Here is a 16,445-nt window from a genome sequence, read left to right as displayed (position 1 = left end):
TAACATGCAATGAGCAAATAACAGTCTGGTCCCTTAGGAGAGGGAGTGGTCTTTTATCAGATGAACACACATATATATATATATATATATATATATATATATATATATTTAAATTGCCTTTATTTATCTAGACAAGTCAGTTAAGAACAAATTCTTATTTACAATAACGGCCTACATAAACACTCACAATGTGTTATTGGGATACATATTCTCCCTTGAGTCTGTTCCACAACACGTACCTTTTAAATAAACAGTTTTTACAACTGTCCTTCCATTGTTCCTCTACAGTTATTGAACTTCTTCTATACTGTCAGTATTGTCCTTTCTGTGCTGGAAACGCCATGGGTGTGTATTATAATGGCACCCTGTTCCCTATATAGTGCACTCCTTTTGACCAGAACCCTATGGGCCCTGGCACCCTATTCCCTATATAGTGCACTACTTTTGACCAGAACCCTATGGGCCCTGGCACCCTATTCCCTATATAGTGAACTACTTTTGACCAGAACCCTATGGGCCCTGGCACCCTATCCCTATATAGTGAACTACTTTTGACCAGAACCCTATGGGCCCTGGCACCCTATATAGTGCACTCCTTTTGACCAGGTTCCATAGGTTTATGGTTATAAGTAGTGCACTATATAGGGAATAGGGTGCCAGGGCCCATAGGGTTCTGGTCAAAAGTAGTGCACTATATAGGGAATAGGGTGCGTCCAGGCTCTGGTCAAAGTAGTTCACTATATATGGAATAGTGTGCCAGTCTATGGACTTCTCCAGCCTCTGAGATGTTTGTCTCAGAAACACACAGCATCCTTGGAAAGCCTGAATCATATAAACACACAACACAACACACAACGGTGCTATTCTGGGTCTCCAGGAAATTCTGTGGACAGATATACTTCCTGTTCTTCAACATGCAGGAAAATAACATGGACTTTGATGAAACATTGATATGGCCCTGCACTCTCCGTCTGAAATGGACTGCTACTGACCACATGAAAAAAAAAAAATGAAAATACATAGACTTTTGTTTTATCTTTTAAGACAAATTGTGTCAAAAGTGAAACATTCTGCACTCATAGCTACATGTTATTGTATAACTTTACGTGCTACAAGTTCATGTTTAATACATTGCCATGATATCAAGAAATGCCTTGGTAAATTGGTAAATGAGATTATTTAAAGAAGTGTAGGCCGAGAGAATAACCACTTCATGAGAAAAAAAGAAAAGAATACGGACATTTAACTGTTGCTGCCCGAGGGTGGCGCTGTAGGAACGGTCCGTTATTGAGCAGAACATGACTACTCTTTACAGCCTGTGGAGTAGATGACGCGCAGCAGTCATAGAGAATAATAGAGACCTGTAATGGCCGAAAGACCATATTAGCATGTGTAGCTCCATTGAGGGCTTCCACCATTGTAATGTAGTTAACTGGGTGAGACTTTATTGTCTGATCCCTCCTGATGACTCTGTTTGAGTCATGTCCAACCGGGTCATCAGGAGTAATCATACAATCGTAAATAAGACAATTGACTACTTCAAATAGAAATAGCCTCAATGGCGCTGCCCGTGTGCTCACAGACGCTATAATGGCACATATATAAAAACACGAACTCTCTATCTATCTCTATGGCAGCAGCTTTTTCGGTCATCAGTCCAAAGCAATCGAGTATAATCTCAAATATGATTTAATAACTAGTAAACACTGATTTGCCCATTTCAAATTACTTTACTTAGATTTTACGAATGATTTTGAGTCGCAATAGAATGCGCTATTGGCTCTATTTAATGGGGGTATAATTACAGTGTTGGAGCTCGATTGCAATTCCTTGTCGAGCGGGAACCAGAAGTAGAAGCTAGCAAACAGGATTAGCTTGCTGTGGAGTTAATATCCTGCTGTCATGGACTGGTAAAACGCTTTTTATGCTGATTGAAAAAGATGAATTACAGGGACCTATGTTACATTATTTAGTGATTGTACTACATAAGTACGCTGTAGATTTGTAATGGCAAGTATATAACGTGTTAGCTAGCAAAGATATATAGCTAAGTTAGCTAGCTAACATGTCGTTTGAACGTGTCTTGCAGCTGTCTAGCAAGTGGTTTGTTTGTACCACCAGCTAGTTAGCTAATGGGTCTTTATAGTAATTCACGTTTGCTGGCGTTTTATTTAATTTGAAGTGTTCAGTAACTTGTGATTTGTTTAACGGAATATATTGATTCTGGATCACAGGTAACTAGCGTAATATTACCGTAGCTCTGGTTTTGTGCGGCTTCAACGCCATGCATCTTCCCATTCATTTCCACCATAGAGAATTCTTCCCCGATTTAGTTTAGTGACTGCCAGGCAGTGGTGTAGTAGTGGGTATACGCCGTAAATCCAGTTATTTTTCAGTGGGCATTGCGTATATTAATTTCTCAATCCCCATGATAACCAAACTGTGCTACAGAATCACTGCTAACCAAACAGAGCTAGGTGCCTGTGCTACAGCAACACTGCTAACCAAACAGTGCTAGGAGCCTGTGTTACAGAAATACCGCTAACCAAACTGTGCTACAGAAACACTGCTAACCAAACAGTGCTATGTGCCTGTGCTACAGAAACACTGTTAACCAAACTGTGCTACAGAAACACTGCTAACCAAACTGTGCTACAGAAACACTGCTAACCAAACAGTGCTAGGTGCCTGTGCTACAGAAACCCTGCTAACCAAACAGTGCTAGGAGCCTGTGTTACAGAAATACCGCTAACCAAACTGTGCTACAGAAACACTGCTAACCAAACAGTGCTATGTGCCTGTGCTACAGAAACACTGTTAACCAAACTGTGCTACAGAAACACTGCTAACCAAACTGTGCTACAGAAACACTGCTAACCAAACAGTGCTAGGTGCCTGTGCTACAGAAACCCTGCTAACCAAACAGTGCTAGGTGCCTGTGCTACAGAAACATCGCTAACCAAACAGTGCTAGGTGCCTGCACACTTGAATTAAAGGGTAACTACACTCAAAATGTCTTTAGATTTCTCCCAGGTCAAGTTGTTTCCTGTTGTGATTTAAGCATTGTTATGGACTTAGAACATCCATTTAAAATATATATATATATATATATATTGAAAACGTGTGAATTTGAGAGTGCAGAAAAATGTTGAAACCTGTGAATTTTCTTACTCAGCTGACAGCCTAATTTATCCCAATATGGGATTTATCATTTTAGATCATTCAGAGTATGTCACTTTTTCTCATAGAATTTTTCACACAGGGTGCCTTTCCTTTCATGGGGCTGGCCGTTTGGGGAAATGATTTGCAACATTTCTCCAGGCACCACTACTGCCAGGGTTCAATAATCTGTCGTTACGTACCTAAGTAAAGGTATCACTAGAACGCCGGTGAACTTGTCTTTGTATGTGCAAGCTGTTTCTCCAAAATACAAAATAATTGACTTCTGAGCACTTTGTTTACCGTCAAACTATCTCTGGTCAATGAGCATGGGCCAGAAGCAGGCCATGTGTCTCCTGTGTAGGGCTGAAGCAAAACCCCTGCTTTACAGTAATCTGAACTAACATGGTTCCTCTGTGTAGGGCTGAAGCAAAACCCCTGCTTTACAGTAATCTGAACTAACATGGTTCCTCTGTGTAGGGCTGAAGCAAAACCCCCTGCTTTACAGTATCTGAACTAACATGGTTCCTCTGTGTAGGGCTGAAGCAAAACCCCCTGCTTTACAGTAATCTGAACTAACATGGTTCCTCTGTGTAGGGCTGAAGCAAAACCCCCTGCTTTACAGTAATCTGAACTAACATGGTTCCTCTGTGTAGGGCTGAAGCAAAACCCCCTGCTTTACAGTAATCTGAACTAACATGGTTCCTCTGTGTAGGGCTGAAGCAAAACCCCTGCTTTACAGTAATCTGAACTAACATGGTTCCTCTGTGTAGGGCTGAAGCAAAAACCCCTGCTTTACAGTAATCTGAACTAACATGGTTCCTCTGTGTAGGGCTGAAGCAAAACCCCCTGCTTTACAGTAATCTGAACTAACATGGTTCCTCTGTGTAGGGCTGAAGCAAAACCCCCTGCTTTACAGTAATCTGAACTAACATGGTTCCTCTGTGTAGGGCTGAAGCAAAACCCCCTGCTTTACAGTAATCTGAACTAACATGGTTCCTCTGTGTAGGGCTGAAGCAAAACCCCCTGCTTTACAGTAATCTGAACTAACATGGTTCCTCTGTGTAGGGCTGAAGCAAAACCCCCTGCTTTACAGTAATCTGAACTAACATGGTTCCTCTGTGTAGGGCTGAAGCAAAACCCCCTGCTTTACAGTAATCTGAACTAACATGGTTCCTCTGTGTAGGGCTGAAGCAAAACCCCTGCTTTACAGTAATCTGAACTAACATGGTTCCTCTGTGTAGGGCTGAAGCAAAACCCCTGCTTTACAGTAATCTGAACTAACATGGTTCCTCTGTGTAGGGACCAGAATGAGTTGCTGTCGCCTATTGTACGGGATGCTGAAGTGACCAGAGCAGCACGCCGAAAGAGTTCAGTTCAGAAGAAGACTCAATTCAACTGTATCCTTATTGGGCTGTTGACATGGAAAACCTACCTACCTGTTGTCTTTGTGGATTGTGCTATGTCTATGTTATACCTTTTAAGACCTGTATTACTGATGCTCATTGCTCACACACGGTTGTTCAGACTAATAGTTAGCTAACAGAAGTCTCATGGGGCTGTTATATGACTGCATAAGGTGTGTCTTTTAGTTACAGTAACTAGCCAGTTATATTCCCTGACCGTTGTTGTCCAGTCCTTTCTCCTCGTGATGACTACCAAGGTAGTACCACCACACCTGCCCGTTCCCTGCTCTGCCACACACCTGGATCCCTCTTCAAACAGTCCTGTAAGTCTGTCCTCTTCAAACAGTCCTGTAAGTCTGTCCTGTTCAATACCAACACAGCCACCTGGCTCTGCTATGAGAGCATTGTTTGGCTAAAGGTAAAACCGGTGTAAACCACGATAAAGACATCTAGATAAAATAATGTCCAGTTTGTTAACCCAGACTCTCACCATCCGCTAGTTGGTGTCTCCCAGAATGACTGGAGACGAGGCTGTACTGTTGTAACAGATTGTACTCTATTGTAATTGCTGTAGTGGTGATTCCTACTCTCTCTCCCTACAGTCACCCCGAAGACTGCTGCTAGGAACCCAGATGTGTCAGCCATCTTGGCGACAGGGCGCAGGACTCCTCGTTTCATCCATACACCACGACCTCCGCTGGGCAGTATGAGCATGGTGAGGAGATAGATACCAGTCTTTACTGGGTGTTTAGTCTGCTGACAGACACTGTGTGGTTCTGTCTCTGTCTGTCTCCAAAGAGGGGATCCGGAGACAGAAGAATCTAGCCAATAGAATAGCCAATTAAACCACACTGCATCATCGTTCATCAGTTGTTGACTCTTATTAAAGGTAAACTCAGTGATATGACGTAGATGCACAAAGTAAACAGTATAGTGGGTCAATTTTCCACAACTAAAGAGCGTTGGAGCGTGAGGCTTAACTTCTTCACTGTTTTGGTCATGTAGCTACCATGTTGTAAGAGTGTGAAGCGAACCCGTGCAGATACTGTGTCAGTGTTGCATCTTGCTCATCGCAATATCTGCGGTGCTGCTCCTGCAACGTCACTCCACTGACTCTACCTTTTAATCAAGTATGCAACTTTGAGGCCGATTTTTTTCTGTGTTTTTGACTGCATCATTGTGTCTCTGTCTCCCTCTGGGCTCCAGAACCTGGATGACAGTGACTGGACCAACAGCCTGTACCCGTCTCCTCTGTCCGGGCTGGGACTGGGGGACACCAGCTTTACTGACGACATCAACATGTCCTCTGTAATGCTGAAGGAGGAGGATCCTGGAGAGGCTGGTCAGATTTATTTATTTTCTCCCTTGGTTGTTGATTGATTTTAATATCACTGATGAGCCAGCGGTTCCGTTTCCCAGGTTTCCCAGTCAGGTCTGAAAATCAGCACGTATAACTGACTTCGTGGTCCAGGTTTAGGGAGAGAGGTTACAGAGGGTAGTGTCGTACAGAGGCTAGGTGTCGTTCTGTAAATGTATAGAATACAACACTGACCTTTGACCCCCCCCTCCCCCTCTGTGTCCTGCAGCGTCAGTCAGTCTGTTCCCAGAGTTCCTCCAGTCCTATCTCAGACACTCCTCCACTGCTGTCTTTGACCTGCTGGGGGAGTATGAAGCTATCTGTCAAGACAAGGTACCGCTTTCTCACTTACCTGAGCCAACTTCCCTCTACTGTGTGTGTGCTAGTGAGTGTGTGTTTTAGAACATGTGTGTGTGTGTGTGTGTGTGTTTTAGAACACGTGTGTGTGTGTGTGTGTTTTAGAACAAGTGTGTGTGTTTTAGAACACGTGTGTGTGTGTGTTTTAGAACACGTGTGTGTGTGTGTGTTTTAGAACACGTGTGTGTGTGTTTTAGAACACGTGTGTGTGTGTGTGTGCAAGAGTTTGTAGAGCAGGAGGTTTGCTCCTCAGGCGTGGGTATGTGCATGAGTCATTGTGTGTTTATATGCAGAGCTGTGTGCTGCCCTTATGAACACCCAGTGATAATGGTGCATGTATGGCTATGCTGCCCTTATGAACACAGTGATAATGGTGCATGTATGGCTATGCTGCCCTTATAAACACAGTGATAATGGTGCATGTATGGCTATGCTGCCCTTATGAACACCCAGTGATAATGGTGCATGTATAGCTATGCTGCCCTTATGAACACAGTGTTAATGGTGCATGTATGGCTATGCTGCCCTTATGAACACCCAGTGATAATGGTGCATGTATAGCTATCCTGCCCTTATGAACACAGTGATAATGGTGCATGTATGGCTATGCTGCCCTTATGAACACACAGTGATAATGGTGCATGTATAGCTGTGCTGCCCTTATGAACACCCAGTGATAATGGTGCATGTATGGCTATGCTGCCCTTATGAACACAGTGATAATGGTGCATGTATGGCTATGCTGCCCTTATGAACACCCAGTGATAATGGTGCATGTATAGCTATCCTGCCCTTATGAACACAGTGATAATGGTGCATGTATGGCTATGCTGCCCTTATGAACACACAGTGATAATGGTGCATGTATAGCTGTGCTGCCCTTATGAACACAGTGATAATGGTGTATGTATGGCTATGCTGCTCTTATGAACACAGTGATAATGGTGCATGTATGGCTATGCTACCCTTATGAACACAGTGATAATGGTGCATGTATGGCTATGCTGTCCTTATGAACACAGAGATAATGGTGCATGTATAGCTATGCTACCCTTATGAACACAGTGATAATAGTGCATGTATGGCTATGCTGTCCTTATGAACACAGAGATAATGGTGCATGTATAGCTATGCTACCCTTATGAACACCCAGTGATAATGGTGTATTGTGTGTACCAGGTGGGCATGCTCCAGAGGCTGGTATCGAGGGCAACGCCAGGGCAACAGAAGTCCTCTAAGACTGCTGGTATGAGATGGCTTTTACAGCAGGAGATGGTCACCTGGCGCCTCATCACTTCTCTATACAGGTTAGTGTCTGTCTGGCTGGCTGACTGGCTCTCTTTTTACCTCTTCTCTGTGCAGGTTAGTGTCTGTCTGGCTGGCTGTCTGTCTCACGGTCCGTCTGTCTCTCTTTTTACCTCTTTCTAGCTCCCTGTCTGTCTTTCTGGGAAACCCCATATTTTTCTCTCCATGCATGTCTGTCTGTTCGTGCCTTCCATTCTCTCTCTCTCGCGCGCGCTTTTTAAATTAAAAAAAAATATATATATATATATATATATATATACAGTGGGGAGAACAAGTATTTGATACACTGCCGATTTTGCAGGTTTTCCTACTTACAAAGCATGTAGAGGTCTGTAATTTATCATAGGTACACTTCAACTGTGAGAGACGGAATCTAAAACAAAAATCCAGAAAATCACATTGTATGATTTTTAAGTAATTTATTTGCATTTTATTGCATGACATAAGTATTTGATCACCTACCAACCAGTAAGAATTCCGTCTCTCACAGACCTGTTAGTTTTTCTTTAAGAAGCCCTCGTGTTCTCCACTCATTACCTGTATTAACTGCACCTGTTTGAACTCGTTACCTGTATAAAAGACACCTGTCCACACACTCAATCAAACAGACTCCAACCTCTCCACAATGGCCAAGACCAGAGAGCTGTGTAAGGACATCAGGGATAAAATTGTAGACCTGCACAAGGCTGGGATGGGCTACAGGACAATAGGCAAGCAGCTTGGTGAGAAGGCAACAACTGTTGGCGCAATTATTAGAAAATAGAAGAAAATAGAAGAAGTTCAAGATGATGGTCAATCACCCTCGGTCTGGGGCTCCATGCAAGATCTCACCTCGTGGGGCATCAATGATCATGAGGAAGGTGAGGGATCAGCCCAGAACTACACGGCAGGACCTGGTCAATGACCTGAAGAGAGCTGGGACCACAGTCTCAAAGAAAACCATTAGTAACACACTACGCCGTCATGGATTAAAATCCTGCAGCGCACACAAGGTCCCCCTGCTCAAGCAGGCGCATGTCCAGGCCCGTCTGAAGTTTGCCAATGACCATCTGGATGATCCAGAGGAGGAATGGGAGAAGGTCATGTGGTCTGATGATTCAAAAATAGAGCTTTTTGGTCTAAACTCCACTCGCCGTGTTTGGAGGAAGAAGAAGGATGAGTACAACCCCAAGAACACCATCCCAACCGTGAAGCATGGAGGTGGAAACATCATTCTTTGGGGATGCTTTTCTGCAAAGGGGACAGGACGACTGCACCGTATTGAGGGGAGGATGGATGGGGCCATGTATTGCGAGATCTTAGCCAACAACCTCCTTCCCTCAGTAAGAGCATTGATGATGGGTCGTGGCTGGGTCTTCCGGCATGACAACGACCCGAAACACACAGCCAGGGCAACTAAGGAGTGGCTCCGTAAGAAGTATCTCAAGGTCCTGGAGTGGCCTAGCCAGTCTCCAGACCTGAACCCAATAGAAAATCTTTGGAGGGAGCTGAAAGTCCGTATTGCCCAGCGACAGCCCCGAAACCTGAAGGATCTGGAGAAGGTCTGTATGGAGGAGTGGGCCAAAATCCCTGCTGCAGTGTGTGCAAACCTGGTCAAGAACTACAGGAAACGTATGATCTCTGTAATTGCAAACAAAGGATTCTGTACCAAATATTAAGTTCTGCTTTTCTGATGTATCAAATACTTATGTCATGCAATAAAATGCTAATTAATTACTTAAAAATCATACAATGTGATTTTCGGGATTTTTGTTTTAGATTCCGTCTCTCACAGTTGAAGTGTACCTATGATAAAAATTACAGACCTCTACATGCTTTGTAAGTAGGAAAACCTGCAAAATCGGCAGTGTATCAAATACTTGTTCTCCCCACTGTATATATTAGGGCTGTGAATTACCAGGGAACTCACAAAACGATATTATCACAATACTTACATGCCGATATGTATTGTGATTTTATTGCGATTCGAAGTTCCACACATATTGCTCGCCATGTGTTTGCTGCAGAGGGACGAGAGAGACACATGACAAAACTAGTTTTAATGCTGAAAGAGAACAAGCTATGAAGGAAAAGTTTAGGTGTAGGTACAGCCAACTAGCGCCCCAAAAAAATGTATTGCGATATGTCGATACGGTATGTCGTCCAAAATAATATCCCGACATGTAACTATCGATTTTTGGATTTATTTTCCTCATCACTACATAGAGGAATGGTGTTGCTATGGAGACGCGTGGTTTGACTTTGTTACGTCATTGTGTTCCCCTCAGAGACAGGATCCAGACAGAGCTGGAGGATGACATCATGATGGATGTGGCTGTGAGTACAACTCTACAACTACAATGTCATTAGGGAACTACAGGTGGCTCTTGCTGTGTGATGGAGAGACGGAAATGGAGTAACCATCCTCTCTCCTGTGTGTGACCTTCTCTCCTCAGGCTCCCGGTGTTAGTGAGAAGGTGGTGAGAGAGAAGGAAATGGAGTAACGTCCTCTCTCCTGTGTGTGACCTTCTCTCCTCAGGCTCCCGGTGTTAGTGAGAAGGTGGTGAGAGAGAAGGAAATGGAGTAACGTCCTCTCTCCTGTGTGTGACCTTCTCTCCTCAGGCTCCCGGTGTTAGTGAGAAGGTGGTGAGAGAGAAGGAAATGGAGTAACGTCCTCTCTCCTGTGTGTGTGACCTTCTCTCCTCAGGCTCCCTGTGTTAGTGAGAAGGTGGTGAGAGAGAAGGAAATGGAGTAACGTCCTCTCTCCTGTGTGTGTGACCTTCTCTCCTCAGGCTCCCGGTGTTAGTGAGAAGGTGGTGAGAGAGAAGGAAATGGAGTAACGTCCTCTCTCCTGTGTGTGTGACCTTCTCTCCTCAGGCTCCCGGTGTTAGTGAGAAGGTGGTGATGGAACAACTTTTCCAGAGAGATGCTGTAGTACGCCAGAGTCAGGTTAGACTCTCTCTCACACACACACACACACACATAAAAACACATACAGTACCAGTCAAAAGTTTCTACATTGTAGAATAATAGTGAAGACATCAAAACTATGAAATGGTATCATGTAGTAACCAAAAAAAGTGTTAAACAAATCAAAATATATTTTAGATTCTTCAAAGTAGCCACCCTTTGCCTTGATGACAGCTTTGCACACTTGGCATTCTCTCAACCAGCATCACCTGGAATGCTTTTCCAACAGTCTTGAAGGAGTTCCCACATGCTGAGCACTTGTTTGGTTGAGGTTGGGTGATTGTGGAGGCCAGGTCATCTGATGCAGCACTCCATCACTCTCCTTCTTGGTCAAATAGCCCTTACACATCCTGGAGGTGTGTTGGGTCATTGTCCTGTTGAAAAACAAATGATAGTCCCACTAAGCGCAAACCAGATGGGATGGCGTATCGCTGCAGAATGCTTTGGTAGCCATGCTGGTTAAGTGTGCCTTGAATTTTAAATAAATCACAGACAGTGTCACCAGCAAAGCACCATCACACCTCCTCCTCCATGCTTCACGGTGGGAACTACACATGCAGAGATCATCCATTCACCTACTCTGCGTCTCACAAAGACACGACGGTTGGAACCAAAAATCTCAAATTTGGACTCATCAGACCAAAGGACAGATTTCCACCAGTCCAACGTCCATTGCTCGTATTTCTTGGCCCAAGCAAGTCTCTTCTTATACTTTAAGACATGAAGGTCAGTCAATCTGGAAATAGTCCAGTCTACTACCACTCTACTATAGTCCCGTCTACTACCACTCTACTATAGTCCAGTCTACTACCACTCTACTATAGTCCAGTCTACTACCACTCTACTATAGTCCAGTCTACTACCACTCTACTATAGTCCAGTCTACTACCACTCTACTACAGTCCAGTCTACTACCACGCTACTATAGTCCCGTCTACTACCACTCTACTATAGTCCAGTCTACTACCACTCTACTATAGTCCAGTCTACTACCACTCTACTATAGTCCAGTCTACTACCACTCTACTATAGTCCAGTCTACTACCACTCTACTATAGTCCAGTCTACTACCACTCTACTACAGTCCAGTCTACTACCACTCTACTATAGTCCAGTCTACTACCACTCTACTATAGTCCAGTCTACTACCACTCTACTATAGTCCAGTCTACTACCACTCTACTATAGTCCCGTCTACTACCACTCTACTATAGTCCAGTCTACTACCACTCTACTATAGTCCAGTCTACTACCACTCTACTATAGTCCAGTCTACTACCACTCTACTACAGTCCAGTCTACTACCACTCTACTACAGTCCAGTCTACTACCACTCTACTATAGTCCAGTCTACTACCACTCTACTATAGTCCAGTCTACTACCACTCTACTATAGTCCAGTCTACTACCACTCTACTATAGTCCAGTCTACTACCACTCTACTATAGTCCAGTCTACTACCACTCTACTATAGTCCAGTCTACTACCACTCTACTACAGTCCAGTCTACTACCACTCTACTATAGTCCAGTCTACTACCACTCTACTATAGTCCAGTCTACTACCACTCTACTATAGTCCAGTCTACTACCACTCTACTACAGTCCAGTCTACTACCACTCTACTATAGTCCAGTCTACTACCACTCTACTATAGTCCAGTCTACTACCACTCTACTACAGTCCAGTCTACTACCACTCTACTATAGTCCCGTCTACTACCACTCTACTATAGTCCCGTCTACTACCACTCTACTATAGTCCAGTCTACTACCACTCTACTATAGTCCAGTCTACTACCACTCTACTATAGTCCAGTCTACTACCACTCTACTACAGTCCAGTCTACTACCACTCTACTACAGTCCAGTCTACTACCACTCTACTATAGTCCAGTCTACTACCACTCTACTATAGTCCAGTCTACTACCACTCTACTATAGTCCAGTCTACTACCACTCTACTATAGTCCAGTCTACTACCACTCTACTATAGTCCAGTCTACTACCACTCTACTATAGTCCAGTCTACTACCACTCTACTACAGTCCAGTCTACTACCACTCTACTATAGTCCAGTCTACTACCACTCTACTATAGTCCAGTCTACTACCACTCTACTATAGTCCAGTCTACTACCACTCTACTACAGTCCAGTCTACTACCACTCTACTATAGTCCAGTCTACTACCACTCTACTATAGTCCAGTCTACTACCACTCTACTACAGTCCAGTCTACTACCACTCTACTATAGTCCAGTCTACTACCACTCTACTATAGTCCAGTCTACTACCACTCTACTACAGTCCAGTCTACTACCACTCTACTACAGTCCAGTCTACTACCACTCTACTATAGTCCAGTCTACTACCACTCTACTATAGTCCAGTCTACTACCACTCTACTATAGTCCAGTCTACTACCACTCTACTACAGTCCAGTCTACTACCACTCTACTATAGTCCAGTCTACTACCACTCTACTATAGTCCAGTCTACTACCACTCTACTATAGTCCAGTCTACTACCACTCTACTATAGTCCAGTCTACTACCACTCTACTATAGTCCAGTCTACTACCACTCTACTATAGTCCAGTCTACTACCACTCTACTATAGTCCAGTCTACTACCACTCTACTATAGTCCAGTCTACTACCACTCTACTACAGTCCAGTCTACTACCACTCTACTACAGTCCAGTCTACTACCACTCTACTACAGTCCAGTCTACTACCACTCTACTACAGTCCAGTCTACTACCACTCTACTATAGTCCAGTCTACTACCACTCTACTATAGTCCAGTCTACTACCACTCTACTACAGTCCAGTCTACTACCACTCTACTATAGTCCAGTCTACTACCACTCTACTACAGTCCAGTCTACTACCACTCTACTACAGTCCAGTCTACTACCACTCTACTACAGTCCAGTCTACTACCACTCTACTACAGTCCAGTCTACTACCACTCTACTATAGTCCAGTCTACTACCACTCTACTACAGTCCAGTCTACTACCACTCTACTACAGTCCAGTCTACTACCACTCTACTACAGTCCAGTCTACTACCACTCTACTATAGTCCAGTCTACTACCACTCTACTACAGTCCAGTCTACTACCACTCTACTACAGTCCAGTCTACTACCACTCTACTACAGTCCAGTCTACTACCACTCTACTATAGTCCAGTCTACTACCACTCTACTATAGTCCAGTCTACTACCACTCTACTATAGTCCAGTCTACTACCACTCTACTACAGTCCAGTCTACTACCACTCTACTACAGTCCAGTCTACTACCACTCTACTATAGTCCAGTCTACTACCACTCTACTATAGTCCAGTCTACTACCACTCTACTACAGTCCAGTCTACTACCACTCTACTATAGTCCAGTCTACTACCACTCTACTATAGTCCAGTCTACTACCACTCTACTATAGTCCAGTCTACTACCACTCTACTATAGTCCAGTCTACTACCACTCTACTATAGTCCAGTCTACTACCACTCTACTATAGTCCAGTCTACTACCACTCTACTATAGTCCAGTCTACTACCACTCTACTATAGTCCTCTCTTATGTGAACATTGTTGTTAGATGTTTACTTTGACAATGCGTTTCACTTTCCATGAGCCCCCCCATCCTCCATCTGACCCCCCATCCTCCTCCTCCTCCTCCGACACCTGACCCCCCCCCATCCTCCTCCTCCACCTGACCCCCCCATCCTCCTCCTCCACCTGACCCCCCCATCCTCCTCCTCCACCTGACCCCCCCATCCTCCTCCTCCACCTGACCCCCCCCATCCTCCTCCTCCACCTGACCCCCCCCATCCTCCTCCTCCACCTGACCCCCCCCATCCTCCTCCTCCACCTGACCCCCCCCATCCTCCTCCTCCACCTGACCCCCCCCCCATCCTCCTCCTCCACCTGACCCCCCCCCCCATCCTCCTCCTCCACCTGACCCCCCCCCCCCATCCTCCTCCTCCACCTGACCCCCCCCCCCCATCCTCCTCCTCCACCTGACCCCCCCCCCCATCCTCCTCCTCCACCTGACCCCCCCCCCATCCTCCTCCTCCACCTGACCCCCCCCCCCATCCTCCTCCTCCACCTGACCCCCCCCCATCCTCCTCCTCCACCTGACCCCCCCCCATCCTCCTCCTCCACCTGACCCCCCCCATCCTCCTCCTCCACCTGACCCCCCCCATCCTCCTCCTCCACCTGACCCCCCCCATCCTCCTCCTCCACCTGACCCCCCCCCATCCTCCTCCTCCACCTGACCCCCCCCCATCCTCCTCCTCCACCTGACCCCCCCCCCATCCTCCTCCTCCACCTGACCCCCCCCCATCCTCCTCCTCCACCTGACCCCCCCCCCATCCTCCTCCTCCACCTGACCCCCCCCCCATCCTCCTCCTCCACCTGACCCCCCCCCATCCTCCTCCTCCACCTGACCCCCCCCCCCATCCTCCTCCTCCACCTGACCCCCCCCCCATCCTCCTCCTCCACCTGACCCCCCCCCATCCTCCTCCTCCACCTGACCCCCCCCCATCCTCCTCCTCCACCTGACCCCCCCCCATCCTCCTCCTCCACCTGACCCCCCCCCATCCTCCTCCTCCACCTGACCCCCCCCCATCCTCCTCCTCCACCTGACCCCCCCCCATCCTCCTCCTCCACCTGACCCCCCCCCATCCTCCTCCTCCACCTGACCCCCCCCCCATCCTCCTCCTCCACCTGACCCCCCCCCATCCTCCTCCTCCACCTGACCCCCCCCCATCCTCCTCCTCCACCTGACCCCCCCCCACATCCTCCTCCACCACCGACTATAGTAGAGTGGTAGTAGACTGGACATTTTCCAGATTGACTGACCTTCATGTCTTAAAGTAATATGGACTGTCGTTTCTCTTTGCTTATTTGAGCTGTTCTTGCCATAATATGTACTTGGTATTTTATCAAATAGGGCTATCTTCTGTATACCCCCCTACCTTGTCACAACACAACTGATTGGCTCAAACGCATTAAGAAGGAAAGAAATTCCACAAATTAACAAGGTGACTACCTCATGGAGCTGGTTGAGAGAATGCCAAGAGTATGCACAGCTGTCATCAAGGCAAAGGGTGGCTACTTTGAAGAATCTGTTTTAAAACTTTTTTTGGTTACTACATGATTCCATATGTGTTATTTCATAGTTTTGACGTCTTCACTATTAATTCTACAATATAAAGAAAAAGCCTGAAATGAGTAGGTGTTCTAAAACTTTTGACTGGTAGTGTATATACACACACACACACACACACACTCACTACACACACACCTCCTCCCCTATTATCTGTCTCTAGTGGTACAGTCCTGTTTGGTCTGATGGACGGTTGTAAACCCCTATATCTGTCTCTAGTGGTACAATCCTGTTTGGTCTGATGGATGGTTGTAAACCCCTATATCTGTCTCTAGTGGTACAATCCTGTTTGGTCTGATGGATGGTTGTAAACCCCTATATCTGTCTCTAGTGGTACAATCCTGTTTGGTCTGATGGATGGTTGTAAACCCCTATATCTGTCTCTAGTGGTACAATCCTGTTTGGTCTGATGGATGGTTGTAAACCCCTATATCTGTCTCTAGTTGTACAGTCCTGTTTGGTCTGATGGATGGTTGTAAACCCCTATATCTGTCTCTAGTTGTACAGTCCTGTTTGGTCTGATGGATGGTTGTAAACCCCTATATCTGTCTCTAGTGGTACAGTCCTGTTTGGTCTGATGGATGGTTGTAATACATAATTGTTTCACCTCCTCTCTCTCAGCTGGTTGTGGATTGGTTAGAGAGTATCGCCAAAGATGAAATCGGGGACTTCTCTGACAACATTGAGTACTACGCCAAGTCTGTCTACTGGTAAGTAGCTGGAGTCATTTGA

The 16,445-nt window shown here is 45.6% G+C and overlaps 1 protein-coding gene across 1 annotated transcript in view; it reads left to right on the top strand.

The window, feature by feature from the left end:
- Nucleotides 1–1,680: 1,680 nt before the first annotated feature.
- nup107 (nucleoporin 107) overlaps nucleotides 1,681–16,445 on the top strand; it is a 33,778-nt gene continuing 19,013 nt past the window's right edge. Inside the window, exons 1-10 of the mRNA XM_071331688.1 lie at nucleotides 1,681–1,910; nucleotides 4,462–4,559; nucleotides 4,796–4,888; nucleotides 5,168–5,280; nucleotides 5,772–5,907; nucleotides 6,152–6,255; nucleotides 7,459–7,586; nucleotides 9,852–9,900; nucleotides 10,441–10,512; nucleotides 16,335–16,423. Of these exons, the coding sequence (XP_071187789.1) occupies nucleotides 1,903–1,910; nucleotides 4,462–4,559; nucleotides 4,796–4,888; nucleotides 5,168–5,280; nucleotides 5,772–5,907; nucleotides 6,152–6,255; nucleotides 7,459–7,586; nucleotides 9,852–9,900; nucleotides 10,441–10,512; nucleotides 16,335–16,423 (890 nt within the window). The 5' untranslated portion in view covers nucleotides 1,681–1,902. The remainder of the gene's footprint in view (nucleotides 1,911–4,461; nucleotides 4,560–4,795; nucleotides 4,889–5,167; nucleotides 5,281–5,771; nucleotides 5,908–6,151; nucleotides 6,256–7,458; nucleotides 7,587–9,851; nucleotides 9,901–10,440; nucleotides 10,513–16,334; nucleotides 16,424–16,445) is intronic.

The sequence above is a fragment of the Salvelinus alpinus genome, chromosome 11 (assembly GCF_045679555.1).
Source record: "Salvelinus alpinus chromosome 11, SLU_Salpinus.1, whole genome shotgun sequence".
Lineage (NCBI taxonomy): Eukaryota > Metazoa > Chordata > Actinopteri > Salmoniformes > Salmonidae > Salvelinus > Salvelinus alpinus.
The sequence above is the reverse complement of the archived record's forward strand: the minus strand, read 5'-3'. Positions and strand labels throughout refer to the sequence as shown.